At 59.7% G+C, this 17,412-nt stretch overlaps 2 protein-coding genes and 1 long non-coding RNA gene across 4 annotated transcripts; 2 read left to right on the plus strand and 1 right to left on the minus strand.

The window, feature by feature from the left end:
* Positions 1–175: 175 nt before the first annotated feature.
* On the plus strand, positions 176–10,415 carry NCAPH (non-SMC condensin I complex subunit H). Its single transcript, XM_063175393.1, has 16 exons — positions 176–293; positions 563–655; positions 2,284–2,422; positions 2,814–2,932; positions 3,764–3,953; positions 4,504–4,595; positions 5,393–5,574; positions 6,060–6,205; positions 6,427–6,533; positions 6,707–6,829; positions 7,067–7,174; positions 7,892–8,050; positions 8,415–8,513; positions 8,768–8,853; positions 9,454–9,529; positions 9,972–10,415. Exons 2-16 carry the CDS (start codon positions 608–610, stop codon positions 10,029–10,031), a joined length of 1,734 nt encoding a protein of 577 aa, XP_063031463.1. The 5' UTR covers positions 176–293; positions 563–607; the 3' UTR covers positions 10,032–10,415.
* On the minus strand, positions 584–12,774 carry LOC134428578 (uncharacterized). The gene is made up of 2 exons (XR_010030420.1): positions 12,729–12,774; positions 584–986 (listed from the first exon to the last, which is right to left on the minus strand). It is a non-coding gene; the product is annotated as an uncharacterized LOC134428578 (long non-coding RNA).
* ARID5A (AT-rich interaction domain 5A) lies at positions 11,487–16,792 on the plus strand. 2 transcript variants are annotated; one of them, XM_063175392.1, is made up of 7 exons: positions 11,487–11,704; positions 13,237–13,335; positions 14,392–14,587; positions 14,703–14,755; positions 15,015–15,112; positions 15,196–15,331; positions 15,457–16,792. In XM_063175392.1, the coding sequence occupies exons 2-7, from the start codon at positions 13,273–13,275 to the stop codon at positions 16,639–16,641; spliced, it is 1,731 nt and encodes a 576-aa protein (XP_063031462.1). In that variant the 5' UTR covers positions 11,487–11,704; positions 13,237–13,272; the 3' UTR covers positions 16,642–16,792. The 2 variants fall into 2 exon arrangements, with proteins under 2 accessions (XP_063031462.1, XP_063031461.1); XM_063175391.1 differs by lacking the exon at positions 11,487–11,704 and adding an exon at positions 12,935–13,027.
* The last annotated feature ends 620 nt before the right edge of the window (positions 16,793–17,412 follow it).

A 17,412-nucleotide genomic window follows, 5' to 3' on the forward strand; every position in this document is an offset into this window, starting at 1 on the left:
ATGCGGGGCTGAGGGGAGAGCCCGGACACCGATCCCGCTGGGCTGGAGAGCACGGGCACCGATCCCGCTGGGCTGGAGAGCACGGGCACCGACCCCGCTGGGCTGGAGAGCACGGGCACCGACCCCGCTGGGCTGGGGCTGAGGGGAGAGCCCGGGCACCGACCCCGCTGTGTCCCGGTACCGACCCCGCTGTGTCCCGCAGGACCGAGAGCTGGCAGCCGCCGCTGCCCCAATGGACCAACGCGCAGATCTCGGAGCACTACAGCACCTGCATCAAGCTCTCCACCGAGAACGTGAGTCAGGGCAGCCGCGTTCGGGCCCTGCGGGGTTTAAAACCCCTCAGCAGTGGGGTTTGGCAGGTTAAGGGACCATAAAGGGGTGTCTAGTCCCAGCTGGGCCATGGGCTCTGTGGACACGCTTCTGGAATATCTCTGGGCAATCCCAGGAAAAAGTTCCTGTGGGAATTTATCCTGCCCGTTCCTCTCGTCCCATGGCTGGGCCCCGGGGGTGTCCCTGGCCAGGGGAAGGGTCCCAGCTTTTTCTTCTGGGTGCTTTCTTGCAGAAAATCACCACCAAGAACGCCTTTGGGCTGCACCTGATCGATTACATGACCGACATCCTGAAGCAGAAGAACTCGGAGCTCACCAACTTCCAGGTCAGAGGGGTCCCTGCTGCTGCTGCTGCTTCATTTCTGTTGGATCAGGTCCTTTTCTGACCCAGAGATGGGGCAGCTGAGAGGTGTTTCAAAAACTTGTGCTCCATTTTCACTCTCACATGAAGGGAGAGACAATACAGATGTAATAATTCACGTTATCACAATCAGAAGCCAATGTTGCTGTTGAGGCGGTCATCTCTTATCTTTCTTCTCTTGGTCTCCTAGGTTACAGCCTTAGAGAGAGCTCCTGATCATCATCTTCTTGCTTCTCAGCTTCTTCTCACTCCTTTTATTAAAATACATTTTCTTTGGTGTCTGCTGTGAGATGTGACTAGGAATAAGCAAAGCAGGCCTCTACTTAGAAATAAAGAAGAGAAAACTTCATTAACTAACATACAACTATCTGTAAAAAGAAACACACAGAAAGAATGAAAACTTTCTAAAAACATTTCTTCTTTTTTCACTAAAATTTCTAATCTATTTTTCTACATCTAAATTTCTAATCTAAATTTCTACATCTATTTTTCAGATTACTAGCTTTGGGTCTATCACTACTTTTTAGATAATTAATTCTCAGTTTATTAAGGAGCGAGGATTCTTGTTTGTGCTGAGAAGATTTTTCTCTACTTCTCTCTTTTTTTTTTTTTTAATTTTATTCCTTATTTCCCTTTTTACTCAGCTTTAGGAGGATTAGCATTTGTAAGGTTTTTATCATGCAAGAAAAAGGGTTAAAAATTTTAGTGGGGGTTTCTGTGTCCAGCTGGGAATTCCCTGTCCCAGGTTGGGATTTCCCTGTCCAGCTGGGAATTCCCTGTCCCAGTTGGGAATTCCCTGTCCCAGGTTGGGGTTTCCGTGTCCAGCTGTGAATTCCCTGTCCCAGGTTGGGGTTTCCCTGTCCAGTTGGGAATTCCCTGTCCCAGGTTGGGGTTTCCCTGTCCCAGGTTGGGATTTCCCTGTCCAGCTGGGAATTCCCTGTCCCAGGTTGGGGTTTCCCTGTCCAGCTGGGAATTCCCTGTCCCAGGTTGGGGTTTCCCTGTCCCAGGTTGGGGTTTCCCTGTCCAGCTGGGAATTCCCTGTCCCAGGTGGGGGTTTCCCTGTCCCAGGTTGGGGTTTCCCTATCCAGCTGGGAATTCCCTGTCCCAGGTGGGGGTTTCCCTGTCCCAGGTTGGGGTTTCCCTGTCCAGCTGGGAATTCCCTGTCCCAGGTGGGGGTTTCCCTGTCCCAGCTGGGAATTCCCTGTCCCAGGTTGGGGTTTCCCTGTCCCAGGTTGGGGTTTCCCTGTCCCAGTTGGGAATTCCCTGTCCCAGGTGGGGGTTTCCCTGTCCCAGGTTGGGGTTTCCCTGTCCAGCTGTGAATTCCCTGTCCCAGGTTGGGGTTTCCCTGTCCCAGGTTGGGGTTTCCCTGTCCAGCTGGGAATTCCCTGTCCAGCTGTGAATTCCCTGTCCCAGGTGGGGGTTTCCCTGTCCAGCTGGGAATTCCCTGTCCAGCTGTGAATTCCCTGTCCAGCTGTGAATTCCCTGTCCCAGGTGGGGGTTTCCCTGTCCAGCTGTGAATTCCCTGTCCAGCTGTGAATTCCCTGTCCCAGGTTGGGGTTTCCCTGTCCAGCTGGGAATTCCCTGTCCCCGCAGGTGGCAGCTGGGACGTTGGACGCCAGCGCCAAGATCTACGCCATGCGCGTGGATTCCGTGCACGCCGACACCTTCAGGGTCCTGGGCCACCTGGGCAAGGAGCCCCCCCCTGCCCGGGACACAGACAGCCCCCAGGACGGTGGGAATTCCCTCTTTTCCTCCCCAAAATCCCCGGGGGTTCCCTCGTTTCCCAGCCGGGATCGGGGGGAGTCTCGGCGTTTTTCGCTTTGGGGTTCATTGGATTAATTGGGTTTTCCAAGGGTTGGGAGGTCCCAGATGGGTTCTCCTGGAATGCTGGAGCAGGGAGGGGTGGGAGGAAGAGCTGGGTCTGTCACTCAGTGATTTCAGGCTGCACTTTGGGGTCAAGCAGGGGCAGAATCCATAAAAAGCCAGCAGAACATTGCTGGTGCCCACACATCCTGAGGGATTCCAATGCCCGCTGCAGTTTGCTGTACAAATTCCAGGTTTTCTCCCTCCTTTGGGGTATCCCAGCCCTTCTGAGGTGGAATTTGTCCCTTTTCCCATGCCAGACTCCAGCCCAGCCCCCGAGGCTGCCAGGAAGGCTCAGCCAAAGAAGAAGCAAAGCTGCAAAACCATCGAGCAGAACCTGAGCAACATCAGCGTGCCCGAGGGCAGCCAGAGGCCTGAGGTGGGCCTGGACTGCTGCTCATCCTCCCTGCCCTGCTCCTCATCCTCCCTGCCCTGCTCCTCATCCTCCCTGCCCTGCTCCTCATCCTCCCTGTCATTCTGTCCTGATTTTCCATTCCCTGATTCCCATCCCCATTCCCTGATTCCCACCTCCATTCCTCATTCCCAGATCCATTCCTGATTCCCATTCCCCAATATCCATCTCCGTTCCCTGATTCTCATTCCCCAATTTCCACCTCCATTCCTGAATTCCCTTCTCCATTCCCTGATTCCCCTCTCAATTCCCCCATCCTGATTCCCACCTCCATAGCTGATTCCCATCCCCATTCCCTAATTCCCCCCTCCATTCCTGGGTTCCCATCCCCATTCCCTAATTCCCCTCTCCATTCCTGGGTTCCCAGTCCCATCTCCATTCCCTGATTCCCCTCTCCATTCCCTGATTCCCCTCTCCACTCCCCCATCCTAATTCCCACCTCCATTCCCTGATTCCATTCCCATCCCCATTCCCTAATTCCCCTCTCCATTCCTGGATTCCCATTCCCTAATTCCTCTCTCTATTCCTGGATTCCCATTCCCATCCCCATTCCCTGATTCCCCTCTCCATTCCTGCATTCCCTGATTCCCATCCCCATTCTCTAATTCCTCTCTCCATTCCTGGATTCCCATTCCCATCCCCATTCCCCGATTCCCCTCTCCATTCCTGCATTCCCTGATTCCCATCCCCATTCCCCGATTCCCCTCTCCATTCCTGCATTCCCATTCCCTAATTCCTCTCTCTATTCCTGGGTTCCCATTCCCGGGTTCCCATTCCCCGATTCCCGTGTTTTTCCAGGTGGATCCCATGTTCCAGCGCGCCGTCGCCTCGTTTGACGAGTGCAGCTCCGCCGGCATTTTCCTGACGGGGCTGCGCTCCCGGGGCTGCCAGAGCCGCCTCCTGTTCCCCTCTGAGCTCGTGCCCCTGCCCTCCTCGGAGAGCCTGGCCCTGCCCAGCTCCCACCCCGTCACCGTGCCGGGTCTGAAAGGTGAATCCCAGCTTTCCCAGCCTTTTCCCTGCCTTTTCCCTGCCTTTTCCAGCCCTTTCCCAGCCTTTTCCCTGCTTTTCCTTCCCTTACCCGGCTCCTTCTCCTGTGTGTTTGCTCGCTGCTTGCATCCCCGGGATCTGGAAAACTGATGGAAAACTGGAAGTTTTCCAGGCTGCTGGAAAACTGGGAATGTGGGAGGTTTGAGGTCCTGAGGCAGGTGGGAATTCCAGAGCCAGTTTAGGGATTTCAGAACCAGGTGGGAATCCCTGAATTTGGGATCCTGTGCCGGAATTTTGGAGGTTTGAGGTCCCGAGTCAGATTAGGGATCCCAGTGCCAGGTGGGAATTCCTGAATTTCATTCCTGGATTCTCCATTCCCTAATTCCCCCCTCCATTCCCGGATTACCCTCTCCACTCTCCCCCATCCTAATTTGGGATCCTGTGCAGGAATTTTGGAGGTTTGAGGTCCTGAGCCAGGTTGGGAATTCCTGATCCAGGTGGGAATTCCTGCTGGGATCCCAGGAATTCACCTGCATCCCCCCTCTCTGCAGCCCTGCTGGCCCCGTGCCTGGAAAAACGCCGGATCTGCTCCTCCCTGGCCGGATTCCAGTTCACCAAGTGGGATGAGGAGTCCCACGACGAGGTGGGTGGGAATTCCTGATCCAGGTTGGGAATTCCAGAGCAAGGTTGGGAATCTCTGATCCAGGCAGGAATTCCTGAGCCAGGCTGGGAATCTCTGATCCAGGTGGGAATCCCTGAGCCAGATTCCAGAGCCAGATGGGAATTCCTGATCCAGGTGGGAATTCCTAACACGGATTCCTGAGCCAGTTTGGAAATTCCAGAGCCAGATTAGGGATTCCTGAGCCAGATGGGAATTCCTGAGCCAGGTGGGAAATTCCAGAGCCAGATTAGGGATTCCTGAGCCAGGTGGGAAATTCCAGAGCCAGATTAGGGGTTCCTGAGCCATATTCTCGATCCATGTTGGGAATTCCCAATCCAGGCAAGATCCACAATCCAGGTTGGGAATTCCCAATCCAGGCAGGATCCCCAATCCAGGCGGGATCCCCAGTCCAGGTGGGAATTCCCAATCCAGGTGGGAATTCCCAATCCAGGTGGGATCCCCAATCCAGGCGGGATCCCCAATCCAGGCAGGATCCCCAGTCCAGGCGGGATCCCCAATCCAGGCAGGATCCCCGATCCAGGCAGGATCCCCAGTCCATGCAGGATCCCCAATCCAGGCAGGATTCCCAATCCAGGCGGGATCCCCAGTCCAGGCGGGATCCCCAGTCCAGGCAGGATCCCCAGTCCAGGCAGGATTCCCGGTCCAGGCAGGATCCCCAGTCCAGACGGGATCCCCAATCCGGGCGGGATCCCCAATCCGGGCGGGATCCCCGATCCAGGCGGGATCCCCGATCCAGGCTGGGCACTGGTGTGTTGCAGTCGGTGTCGGCGCTGCTGGAGAAGCTCCACAGGAGCGAGCACGCCTTCGATCCCAACCTGGATCCCGACAGCGAGGAGGGCGAGGGCTGGGCCCCCTCCCAGCCCGAATTCCTGCCGGAATCCCCGGCCAGCGACCACCGGGAATTCCAGCCCAACGGAGACTCCCTGGGCCACAGCAAGAGGTGGGGCTGGAGCCAGGGGTGGGAGCTGGGCTGGGTTCCGGGGGGATTCCCAGTGCCAGGGAGGAAATCCCAGTTCTGATGAGGAATTCCCAGTGCCAGGGAGGAAATCCCGGGAGTGCCGAGGGAATTCTGAGCAGCGATAACAAACATCAGAAATTCTGAGCAGGGATAACAAACCCCAGGAATGCCAAGGGAATTCTGAGCAGCGATAAGAAATCTCAGAAATTCTGAGCAGGGATAACAAATCCCTTGGGAATTCTGAACTGGGATAACAAATCCCTTGGGAATACCAAGGGAATTCTGAGCAGGAATAACAAATCCCGGGAATGCCGAGGGAATTCTGAGCAGGGATAACAAACCACAGGAATGCTGATGGAATTCTTAGCAGGGATAAGAAATCTCAGAAATTCTGAGCAGGGATAACAAACCCCAGGAATGCCGGTGGAATTCTGAGCTGCTGCCATTCCTTTTCCATGTTTTTCCAGCACTGGAACTGCCCTGGGAGAGGGGGACATCGGCACCATGAGCCTGCACGTGTCCCTGAATCCCGGGGAATATTCCTACTTCAGCCCCCGCGTGCTCTCCATGTGGGCCGGCCCCGAGCACTGGAGATTCCGGCCCCGCCAGCCCCGTGAGTGCCCAGGGCAGGGAGACCTGGAATTCTGGGCTGGGAGGGGCTGGAGACCTGGAATTCTGGGCTAGGAAGGGCTCAATCCTGGAATTCCAGACTGGGAAGGGCTCAGTTCTGGAATTCCGGGCTGGGAAGGGCTCAATCCTGGAATTCCGGGCTAGGAAGGGCTCAATCCTGGAATTCCGAGCTTTTCCATTCCCCTTTTCCCTGGTGTCCCTCAGCAGCCCCAGGCCTGGAGAAGGATTCCCGGCAGAGGGTTCCCAGGAAGGTTTTCGAGCTGGATTTCCAGGAGGACATCGACTTCCTGGCCCACTTCCAGAAGACCAAGGTGCCCCCAGAGCCCTTTTCCCATGGAATTCCCGGGATTTGGGCAGCTCCAGCTGCGTGTCCTGGGGGACACCTCCCACCCTGCCCCTTCCCAGACAAAACACTCCCTGTTTTTCCATGGAAAACTGGTGGGGCTTCCCGTTTTTCCATGGAGCTGTCCTGTCCCCTTCCCAGGCATCCACAACTTTGGCCAAATCCATCCTGGAGAGCCAGAACAGCCGGAGCACCACGCTCCCTGCAGACTTCAACTACGACCCCAAGAGCCTGGGGCAGCTCTTCCTCAAGCCCCACGTCAAGGTGAGAATTCCCAAAAAGAATTCCAGGGAATTGTCCTGCGGAATCACCCCAAGGTGTCATTGCAGGGAATCATCTCAGGGAATCATTCCCAACACCAAACCCGTCCTTACCAAACCCTGGGAATGTTCTGGATGTTCTGCTCTCACCACAAACCCTCCTGGAAGGGCAAAAAGGGGGATGAAGGGCCAAGGCAGGCCCAGGCTTTTCCCAGGAATGTTTTGGAATGTTTTCCCCCAGCTCAGCCCAAGCTTGAATCCAGAGGGAGCCTTGGACAGCGAGGCTGGAATTGAGGATTACGATTACAACAACCCCAACGACACCTCCAACTTCTGCCCTGCCCTGCAGGTACAGCCTGGGACTGGGAATTCCTGCTGGGATAGGATCCATGGCCAGGCAATTCCTGCGGGGAGGAATGGGAGCTGCAGGGCCCTCCTGGCATCCAGCCTGGCCTGGACATTCCCAGGGGTGGGAAAACTTTGGGATTTCTGCTCCCTGCAGCTGCCTTGGCTTCAGCCTTGGCCCCGTTCCATGGGGATGAACCCAAATCCCATGGGGTAAACCCCAATCCCATGGGGGTAAACCCCAATCCCATGTGGATAAACCAAATGCCATGGGAATAAACCAAATCCCATGGGGTAAATCCCATTCCCATGGGATAAATCCCAATCCCATGGGAATAAACCAAATTCCAAGAGGATAAACCCCGATCCAATGAGGATAAACCCCAATTCCATGGGGGTGAACCCAATCTCACGGGATAAACCTCACTTCCATGGGATAAACCCAAACACGTGGGAGTAAATGGGGATAAACCAAATTCCATGGGATAAACCCCGATCCCAAGGGGATAAACCCCAATCCAAAGGGGATAAACCAAATTCCATGGGGATAAACCAGATTCCATGGGGATAAATCCAATGCCATGGGGTAAACCCCAATTCCACGTGGGGATAACCCCAATCCCCTGGGGAAGCCGGGCAGGAATTCCCACCCTCTGGAGCGGCTCCTGCTGCCTCTGGCTCCCCCCAGGTGACGCTGGTGTCCCCCCGTGTCCCCTGGCAGGTTCCTGACAGCGATGACGATCCCGATCCCGCGGAATTCCCGGGCCAGGCGGGGCTGCTCCCACTCCCGGCTCATCCCGAGGCTCCGGAGCACCCCGGGATCAACGGCGGCAACGGCCCCGGCTGCGGGGAGCTGGAGCTGATTGCTGAGCCCCCCAAGGTCACTGGGAACACTGGGAACGGGGACTGGGAGCACTGGGAATGACGGGAGGGACTGGGAGCACCGGGCTGGGAATTCCTGCTGGCATTGGAAGCTTCTCCCTGGGACTGGGAATTCATCCCTGGGCTGGGCTGGAGCAAAAACCTCTCAGCACCTCCAGGGTTAAAAATCCCAGGACCAGATTCCAGATTGGCATTCCCAGAGGAACAATTCCCAGATTAAACACTGGGATTGGCAGCAAGGCCGCGCTCGCTGTTATTCCCGTGGAAAATCAGGAATTTTGAGCATTGTGGCTGTGATCCCGATGATGATCCCAGTGACGATCCCGATGATGATCCCAGATAATCCCAGATTTCCCCCTCAGGTCCACAAGATCCCCATCCAGTACGCCAGGACAGCCAAGAGGATGGACATGAGGAGGCTCAAGAGGAACATGTGGGAGCTGCTGACGGAGCAGGGAGAGGTCAGGAAGGGAAATTCCTGCTGGGAATTCTGCAGGGGTTCCTTCCCAGTTCCTGGGATCAGCCCCAATTCCATGGGGATAAACCCCAATTCTATGGGATAAACCCCAGTTCTATGGGATAAACCCCAATTCCATGGGATAAACCCCAGTTCTATGGGATCAGCCCCAAGTTTCCCATTGGCCAGAGCGGGTTGAGGTTCCCAGGGGTTTTCCTTGGAATCTGGGGCTCTGCATTCCTGGATTTTCCCCAGCAGGAGGAGGAGGAGGCCAGGGAGGGGACGGACGTGAAGGTGGTCGGGGAGAAAAGCCTGAGTGACCTCATCAAGGACCTGCGGCACAGGTTGGGAATGATGGGAATAACGGGAATAATGGGAATAATGGGAATGGGAAAATCCCAAATGGGAATAATGGGAATGGGAATAATCCCAAATGGGAATGGGAATAACGGGAATGGGAAAATCCCAAATGAGAATAATGGGAATAATGGGACAGGGACAATCCTGAGTGGGAATAGGAATAGGAAAATCCCAAATGGAAATAATGGGAATAATGGGAATGGGAAAATCCCAAATGGGAATGGGTAAATCCCACATGGGAATGGGAAGAATGGGACAGGGAAAATCCTGAATGGGAATGGGAATAATGGGAATGAGAATAGGAAAATCCAGGATAGGAATAATGGGAATGGGACAGGGAAAATCCCAGATGGTAATGTGAGTGGAAAAATCCTTCATGGGAATTGGAATGGGACAGGGAAAATCCCTCTGGATGTTGGGATGGGAATGGGATAGGAAAAATCCCAAACGGGGATGGGACTGGGACTGGGAGCAGGGCAGGGCAAACCCCTGAGGGTGTCCCAGGGAAGAGCCCAGTCCCTGCTCTGGGCATTCCTGGCTGCTCTGGCATTCCAGGCTCTGATCCCGATCCTGCTTTTCCTCAGGCTCCCTCCCACCATGGCCACCGAGCTGTCGGTGCCCTTGGCCTTCGTGTCCCTGCTGCACCTGGCCAACGAGAAGGTGAGGGCAGGGAGAGATTCCCACCCACCCCGGGGATTCCAGGGAATGCAGCTTGTCCCACCCATCCCCAGTTTTCCATGGAATGCAGCTCATTCCCAGTTTTGCCAGGGAATGGGAACATCCCCAGCCCATGCAGGGTTTGTCCCTCAGAGCCAGCCCGAGCATTCTGGACTCTGGATAAGAACAGAATCCCAAAATCCCAGAGTTCCTGAGGCTGGAAAAGCCCTCCAAGGTCACAACGTGCCAAATCCCCACCGGGATTCCTTCCACAGCCAGGAATTCCTTGGAATTCCTGCAGGGATGGAGACTCCAACCCATGAGGGAATTCCTGCTCTGTCCCCATTCCCTGGAAAAGCCCCTGGGCAGGGCAGCAGGGACTGGGGTTATTCCCAAGCCTCATCCCAGGGGATTTCATTCCAAAGCTTTTCCCTCCCATCCCCAGAACCTGAAGCTGGAGAGCACCGAGGAGCTGTCGGATATCCTGGTGAGAGGGGGGGACTGACCCTGGAGCCACTGCAGATCCAGCAGGGAATGCTGAGAAATCCCAGAATCCCAAATCCCTGGGAAGGTTGGGATTCAGGGATGTCCTGGCTGGACAGATCCCACCAGGATCCAGCAGCTTTTCCCTGGGATTGGAAATTCCTGCACTTCACTGTGAACCCAGGCTGCTGCGTGTCCCAACATTTCTTCTGTGTGTCCCAAAATTTCCTCTCTGTATCCCAAAATTTCCTGTCTGTCTGTCTCAAAATTCTGTCTGTCCCTGTGTCCTTCCCAGTCTGTAATTCCCAGTTTTTGGACTGACTGTTACTCCTGGCCCCCATTCCCTCCATTCTGGGATTATTCCCTTTATTTACTGTTTTCAAGGATAATAAATTTTGCACATTTTGGAGAGGGGCCTGGAAGGAACAACCCCGGAGTGGGGTGGGGGCAGCAAACGGGGACAAATCCCTGGAAAAATGGGAATGCGGGGATCAGAGCCTGGAGCAGCAGCTGGGGATGGGATCCAGGAGCCGAATTGTGGGAATGGGATCAGTTCCGGGGTCTCCTCCTGCTGAGACCCCCTGGAACTCCGTTCCTGCTTTTCCTGGGGGTGGAGCTCCCTCGGGAACGCCCGGAGCCGATTCCCGACCCGCGCCGCTCCCTCGCCATTCCCGGGATTTCTCCAGGGGATGGGGATTCCAGAGGCGCCTGCTGCTCCGGGGGATGATTTTCCAGGAATTGATGCTCCAGGAATTGTTCTTCCAGGGGTTGATATTCCAGGGACTGTTATTCCAGGGATTTGTGCTCCAGGGGTGCTCAGCTGGCCCCGGGACCCTGAAACCCGATCTGTTCCTAAACTCCCGTTATTTATCCCTGAAACCCAAGCTGTTCCTAAAAATCCCGTTTATTCCTGAAACCTGTTCCTAAAATCCCTTTATTTATCCCTGAAATCCCTTCCATCCCAGCGCCGACAGAGCTGGGAAGGCAGGACCGGGAGCGAGGGGAAACTGAGGCAGGGCCCCCTTCCCTTCCCTTCCCGCAGCTCCGGACAAAAACCGGGACTAAAACCCCGAGCGGGGCTTTTCGCTGCTTTGTTTCCCCCATTCTCGGGTTTTTCACCCATCCCCCGAGTTTATCGCGGGTTCGGGGGGGTTCGGCGGCTCCTTCACCCCCTCCCCACCCGGGACGGAGCCGCTCCCGCCTTCCCCCCGCTGCTGCTTTCGCGGCTTTTTGGCCCAAAATGAGTCACCGGGGGATTTTTTTCTTATTTTTCTCTCATTTTTCGGGACTCCCGAAGCTGGGGGGGATTCTCGGGGGGCCGAGCCCGGTTTGTTACGGTTGGGACGGGGATTGGCGATCCCGGGACAAGGGACAGGGAAGGGACAGGGACATCATCCCGGGAATGCCGGGGACCCTCGGGAAGGGATCGGGACCGCGATCCCGGCGCGTCCCGCCCTGTCCCCGCCCTCGGGGCGGCTCCTCCGCGCTCTGGGGCCGGGAAACTCCGGCCCAGTCATTCGGGGCGCGGGGGGAGAAGCCCCAAAAGCGCGTCCGTTCCGGTAAGGAAAGAGTCAATGGCCGCGGCTCGCACACGCCACTTCCCCGAGCGGGGCTGACTCATCCCGGGCTCGGTCCCGCTCCGCGCCACCCGCGCTCCGCTCCGGCCGCCCCGGAGCGCCGCCCGAGCCTCCGCCGGTGAGTCCGGGGGTCGCGGGGGGCTGGGGGGGTCCCGGGCATCGCCCCGAGCCGCGCGTGCCCCGGGATACCGAACAACGAGCGGGACCGGCCGGAGCCCCGGGACGCCGAACAACGCACCGGGAGCCCCGAGCGCGGGGGGGTCCCGGAGCCGCGGCCGCCCCCGGGGGTCCCCGGGCCCTGCGCGGCCCCCCAGGACGGCGGGGGGGGCTTGGCCGGAGCGGCGGCGCGGGATGGGGAAGGGAGGGGAGCGGGGATGACTTCAGCCCATTACTCAGCCGCCGTCACGGCCTGGCAGCGCTCCCGCGCTATTCCGGGCCGTGACGCTCCAGCCCCGCCGCTTTGGGCCTAAACCGGCGGGGTTTGGGTGATCCGGGGAGGAGGAGCGGCCCCGGGGGATGAGGAGCGCGGCGGGATCCGGGAGGAGTTCGGGAAGCGCCGCCGCCGAAGCGCCCGGAATGAATGCCGTGATAATGATTGTTGTTATCTCATTAAGGGCGTAATTAGAGCCCGGTGCCGCCCCCAGCCCGGTACCGGCGGCTCGGGGGTTACGGGGGTTGTTGGCACCGGCGGGGCTCGCTCAGCCCCGAACCGGCCGCGTTTTGCCCCAAAAGCCGCCGCGGTTTCCTGCGCTCCGAGCGGCGCCGGGAAACGAGGAAATCGCGTCAGCGGTGCCGGGAACCGAACCGGGGCGGCGGGGGCGGGACACGGGGGGACACCGGCACCTGATAAACACAGATGTGTGTGTGTGGCACCGGTACCTGATAAACACCTGGGGGGGTGTGACACCGGTAACTGCACACACAGGTGTGGGACACGGGTACCTGTACACACAGGGGAGTGTGTGTGTGTGTGTGTGTGTGTGTGTGTGTGTGTGGGACACCTGGACCTGATAAACCCCTGTGTGTGTGTGTGTGTGTGTGTGTGTAACACGTGTACCTGCACACACAGGTGTGTGTGACGCCTGTGTATGTGTCACCTGCACACACACACACACTCACACACGTGCCCTCCCCGCACTCACCTGTGCCCAGGTGCGCTCACCCACGGCCGTGCGCGGCTGCCGCTTCAGGACTCGGGACTACAACTCCCGGCGTGCCCCTCGCGGGGGGGGCGGGGACAGGCAGCGCTGCCGCCCAATAGGAGAAGGGGCGTGTCGGCTCCGGCCAATGGGCAGCGAAAGGGGCGCGGCGGCCCCGCCCCTCGGTCACGTGGCGCGGGTGCGGCCGGTGAGCGCGAGCGGGACCGGGGGCACCGGAGGGGCTCGGGTGGGACCGGGGGGCACCGGGAACCCCCTCGGGACCCGCCCCGCTCCCTCCCCAGGTTGGCATCGCCGCTTTTCGCCGTTTTCCCGGGGTTTTTCCTCAAAAACATCGGGGGGGATTTGGGGGCGGCGAGCCCGGAACGGGGGCGCAGGGGGGAGGCACGGACGGAGCAGCCTCGGGCCGGTTCCGGTGCCCGAGGGGTAACCCCACATCCCCCCGACTGCCCCGTTATTTGGGGTCTCACCTTCCCCCTTTTCTCCCTCCCAGGTCCCGTCCCGAACCCACAGGCAGCGATTTCCCCCCATGGAGAAGAACCAAGAGGCGCAAGGAGACCCCCGGGACCCCCCCAGCCCTGCCCAGCCCGCCGTGAGTGCACCCCGCGGGTTTTGGGGGTGCTGAACGCCCCAAAATTCGGGGGAGGGCGGGAGGAGGGCGAGCAGCGCTTTGGCCGCCGGTGGAAGTGAGGATGAGGCAGAGAAATGGGAAATTCCCGGCTTTGGGTGGGGGGCGAGGGGGGCAACGCACTAAAAATGGGAATTTTGGGGGGAGAAGTGAGCGGTCCCATAGGAACGGGATCGTTTTTGTAAATATTTTTTATCCTCGTGAGGAAAAGGGGTTTGGATTTTGTGGCGCTGGAGCTTTTCCCTCCCCCCAGCAGCTTTTTATGTCACACACACACACACACACAAAAAAAAAAAAAAAACAAACCCAAAAAAGAAAAGAGAAAAAAAAGAAAAGAAAAAAAAAGAAAGCTTTGAACTCTTTGAGCCGTTAAAATCCGGTGTCTGTCACAAGCCGTGAAATGAATAGAAAGAACAAAAAAAAAAAAAAAAAAAAAAGACTGAAAAAAATAGAAAAGGACGGACTTGGGAGCCGAGCAGCTTCTTTGCCCAAAAATAGCAACAAGTTTTATAACTCCGGAAAATGTAGAACAAACAAACGAGGAACATTTTTAGCTGAGAAAGGCGGCGGCGCGGGGGGGGGGGGGGGCGAATTTCGGAATTTCTGCCCGTCTGTTTTCCTGGAAGCCGCTCCTCGTGTTCTCACCCGCATCCAGCGCTTTGACCAACTTGGCCGCGGGCCCGGGGCTGCCGGGGAACGGGAACGGAGCTGCGGGGACGGGAACGGAGCTGCGGGAACGGGTCCGGGGCTCCCCGGGGCTGCGGGAAACGGGTCGAGAAGTGCGGGGAACGGGTCCGGAGCTCCCCAGGAGACGGCCCCGAGCTTCTCGGGATGCGGGGAACGGGTCCCGAGCTCCCCAAACAGTACCGGGGAACGGGTCCGGAGCTCCTTGGGATGCGAGGAACGGGTCTGGAGCGGTGGGGAATGGCCCCGGAGCTTCGGGGAACGGGCCCGGAGCTCTCCCGGCTGCGGGGGGAACGGGGCCGCAGCTCCCCCAAAACTCAGCCCCGTGTCCCGCAGGACGCGCCGGGGGCTGGGGATGGCGCCGAGAGGGACAAAGCGGTGGGAGAAGGTGGGGACAAGAACAAGGACAAGGAGGAGAAGGACGAGGACAAGGAGAAGGAGGAGGAGGAGGCTTTCCTCGTCAGCCTCTACAAGTTCATGAAGGAGCGGCACACGCCCATCGAGAGGATCCCGCACCTCGGCTTCAAGCAGAGTACGTGCCCCCCCCAACCCAGGGACAGGGACAGGGGGTGGCCGTGCTCGGCTCCCGTGTCCTCCTGACCCTCAGCATCTCCCCTTGATTGATTCTCCCCTTGATTGATTCCCAGTTAACCTCTGGAAGATCTACAAGGCCGTGGAAAAGCTGGGAGCCTACGAGCTGGTGAGTGGTGGCCGTGGAGCCAGGGGGGCACCAGGATGTCCCTTGGGCACCCGAGTGTCCCCTGGGCACCAGGACGTGTCCCCTGGGTGCCAGGATGTCCCTTGGGCATCCGAGTGTCCCCTGGACGCCAGGGTGTCCCCAGCACATCAGGGCAGGACACCAGGATGTCCCTTGGGCATCTGGGTGTCCCGTGGGTGTCAAGATGTCCCTCAGGATGCCCGGGCTCACTCTGTCCGTCTGTCCCTCCCTCCCGCCGCAGGTGACGGGCCGCCGGCTCTGGAAGAACGTCTACGACGAGCTCGGGGGCAGCCCCGGCAGCACCAGCGCTGCCACCTGCACCCGGCGCCACTACGAGAGGTGGGGCCGGGCCGGGCCGGGGCTCTGTCCTGCCTCAGTTTCCCCCGGCGCGGCGCTCACCGCGCTCCCCGCTCGCTCCGCAGGCTCGTCCTTCCCTACGTGCGGCACCTCAAGGGCGAGGAGGACAAACCGCTGCCCCCCAGCAAACCCCGGCGGCAGTACAAGGTCTCCAAGGACGACAAGAGCAAGAGGGCCAGGAAGGAGAAGGGCCGCGAGCAGGTGCGGAACCCGCCCGGGGCCGGGCAGGGCAGGGAGGGCCGGGCCGGGCAATGAGAGGGGTGCTCGGAGCCGGGAGCCCGGCCCGGGGTGCGGCACCCACGGCCCGACCCCTCCGCTCCTCGCAGGTGGCTCCGGACAAGGCGCGGCCCGAGGCGGCCGCGGAGGAGGCGGCGGAGCGGGGCCGGGGGACAGACGGACGCTCCAGCCCGGCCGTGCCGGCCGTGCCGGCCCCCAGCCCCGCGGGGAGGTGCCCCAGCCCCTGCAGGAGCCACAGCGAGACCTACAAGCGCCTCTTCTCCAGCTTCTACTCCAAAGGGAACCACCCCATCATGTCCCCGCTGGCCAAGAAGAAGCTGCTGGCGCAGGTGAGCAAGGCCGAGTCCTTGCCCTGCCCCAAGCGCCACTGCCCCGAGGGCCGCCGGGCACCGAGCGACAGCGGCCCCGAGCCCCCCGGGCCCCCCGGGCCCGCGCCGGCCGAGCAGAGGAGCGCGGAGCCCTGGGCAGCTCCGGAGCGAGCTCCGAGCGAGGCGGGCCCGGCCCGCAGCGCATCCCCGGCGGGCAGGGACAGCCAGGGCTGCCCGCAGGACGGGGCCCCTGCCGTGTTCACCGGCTACTTCCACGCGTACCGCAGCGAGGGCCCGCAGCCCGGCGGCTGTGCCCCGCTCTGGGGCTACTTCTCCCACCTGAAGGATTTTCTGGAGCCGCCCTCCGCCCTCCCGGCGCGGCCCGAGGAGCCCGAGCAGCCCGCGGAGCTGCGGAGCGCGGCGGGGCGGCCGTGGGAGGGCCGGGCCGCCGCCGTCCAGGCCTGCTGGGTTTCCCCCGGGGCCGCCCTCGGGCCCGCCGCGCCCCGGGCCGGCCGCGAGGAGGAGGAGGAGGAAGACGATGATGATGAGGATGAAGAGGAGGACGAGGAGCCCTTGGGCCGCGCCGTGTCCCCCTCGGGCAGGGCCGGGCGGAGCCGCTCGCCGGGCGCTCGCCGAGCGCTGGCCAAGCCCAAGGCCGTGGTGGCCGCCCCGGCGTTCCCCGCGCCGCTGCCGCCGGACGCTTTCAAGGGAGCCGCGCTGCATTTCCCGGGCGGCTTCGGCAGCGCGCAGGGCGTGCCCGCGGCCCCGGCGCTGTCCGTGAGCCCCGTGGTGATCCCGGCCTTCCCCAGCCCCTTGGTGGTGCCCTCCGAGCTGTGCCGCCCGCTGCCCGCCCGTGCCCGCCTGCCCGCGGCCTACGGCAGCTCGGCCCGGCTCTACCCGGCGGCTCCGTGGCACGGGCAGCGCTCCCCGCACGTCCCGGCCTTCCCGCACCACGGCCGGCCCTAGCGCCGTGCCGGGGACAGCCAGGGGACAGCCAGGGGACAATCCGGACCGGGCCGTTCTCAGCGCCCAGCTCAGAGCTGGGGGTGCCCCCACGGTTCTCTCTATTTTCTATATACCCACACACAAATCTATAAAAAAGGGAGCAAAAGCGGTGCTGGAGGTGTCTGTTCCCATCCCTGGCCCCCACACCCGGGTCTGGGTCACTCCGTCAGGGATGGAAAGGGAACAAACGTGCCTGGCAGAGTTTGGGGTGTCCTGGGCAGGGCTGGGGGGATCCTGTCCCTGAGCCCAGAGCTGTGGGGCTGAGAGCCCCTCTGTGGGCAGGGAAGGAGCAGCTTTCCCACCTCAGCTTTGGGGGAATGGCAGCAATTCCATGGAGCAGCCACGAGTCCAGCTGGGAATAACCCAGCGACAGCTCCGGGTCCTTTGTGCCTCCCAAGTCCTTTTTGCTTCAGGTCCTGTTTACCTCCAGAATCCTTTTTTCCTCCGGGTCCTTTTTCCCTCCAGGTGATTTTTGCCCCCAGCAGCTCCACCTGAGCCATTCCAGACCAAGCCAAGGCTGGCCAAGCTCAGATTTTGGGGTGTCTGTGCAGGGCCAGGGGCTGGATTGATGATCCCAGTGGGTCCCTTGCCACCCAGGAGATTCCAGGATTCTCTGATTATTTCAGGGAGCTGCCCCAGTGTGGATCCTTCCATGGATCCTTCAGCACTCACAAAATCCACCCCCAACAAAAACCATCTCAGTCCGAAAGCCCAACAAAATTAAAAAAAAAA

Source organism: Melospiza melodia, chromosome 23 (assembly GCF_035770615.1).
Source record: "Melospiza melodia melodia isolate bMelMel2 chromosome 23, bMelMel2.pri, whole genome shotgun sequence".
NCBI classification, from domain to species: domain Eukaryota; kingdom Metazoa; phylum Chordata; class Aves; order Passeriformes; family Passerellidae; genus Melospiza; species Melospiza melodia.